Source organism: Lipotes vexillifer, unplaced genomic scaffold, assembly GCF_000442215.2.
Source record: "Lipotes vexillifer unplaced genomic scaffold, Lipotes_vexillifer_v1.1 scaffold260, whole genome shotgun sequence".
Classification (NCBI taxonomy): domain Eukaryota; kingdom Metazoa; phylum Chordata; class Mammalia; order Artiodactyla; family Lipotidae; genus Lipotes; species Lipotes vexillifer.
The window spans coordinates 541719-542474 of record NW_006778123.1 but is presented as its reverse complement, the minus strand read 5'-3'; the positions used below and the strand labels follow the sequence as shown (position 1 = coordinate 542474).

The following is a 756-nucleotide window of genomic DNA, read 5'->3' as shown; positions in this document are numbered from 1 at the left end:
GAAAGTAACCTGGTGGAAGCAGGCTGGGGCACGCAGACCGAGCACGCGTGCTCGCTCCCACACCAGGGGCCCCGGGCCAGGGTGCGGGTCCCACGCGGAGCGAAGCAGAGCTCCTGGCGGGGGCCGGGAGGCCGTACGGGCAGAACCCGGGCGGCGCAGGGTGAGGCCTCTGAGGGCCGGGTTGGGGTCCTTACCGCCAGCCCCAGGGCCTGTAGCATCTCCCTCTTGTCTTTGTCCCCGGGGCCGATATGCCTCCTAGCAAAGTCGTCGTGTCTGGGCAGGAGGCGCTCGAGGAGGCGCGAGGCCCCAGCCCCGCCGCTATCCCCGCCGCCGCTACTGCTGTCACGGCCCCACGGCGCCCAACGAGGCCCCGCGCCTCCAGCCAGGAGGCGGCCGCCCCCGACTCTGCAACCTAGACGCAGCCCCCAGGCCCTGGCGCACGTCTGCATGGTGGTGGTCACCGTCCCCTGCCGGGCCGGCGAGGGTCAGCTACGCTTTCGGCTCCTCTTCTGGTCGCGGTCCCCTGGGTAGCGGCTGCCCCCGGGTGGCTGGATCCCCTCCCCGCTGGATGACCGAAGGGACGGATAGATGGTCAGAGGAAATGAATGGCTGCCGCGCTGAACCCGGACACGCGCGCAAAGTTGTTACTCCACTCGAGGCACCTGCTTCGCACACTTTAAGCGTCGTTCTGGGGGTGGGCAGTGGGATACGGCCAGGAAACGCTCGGCCAATGGGAGTGAACGGAAGGGCGGGGGC

At 69.8% G+C, this 756-nt stretch overlaps 1 protein-coding gene across 1 annotated transcript in view; it reads right to left on the bottom strand.

The window, feature by feature from the left end:
• GLDC (glycine decarboxylase) overlaps positions 1–641 on the bottom strand; it is a 106529-nt gene extending 105888 nt beyond the window's left edge. The window contains exon 1 of the mRNA XM_007451457.1: positions 195–641. Coding sequence (XP_007451519.1) covers positions 195–449 — 255 coding nt within the window. The 5' untranslated portion in view covers positions 450–641. The remainder of the gene's footprint in view (positions 1–194) is intronic.
• Between the last annotated feature and the right edge of the window lie 115 nt (positions 642–756).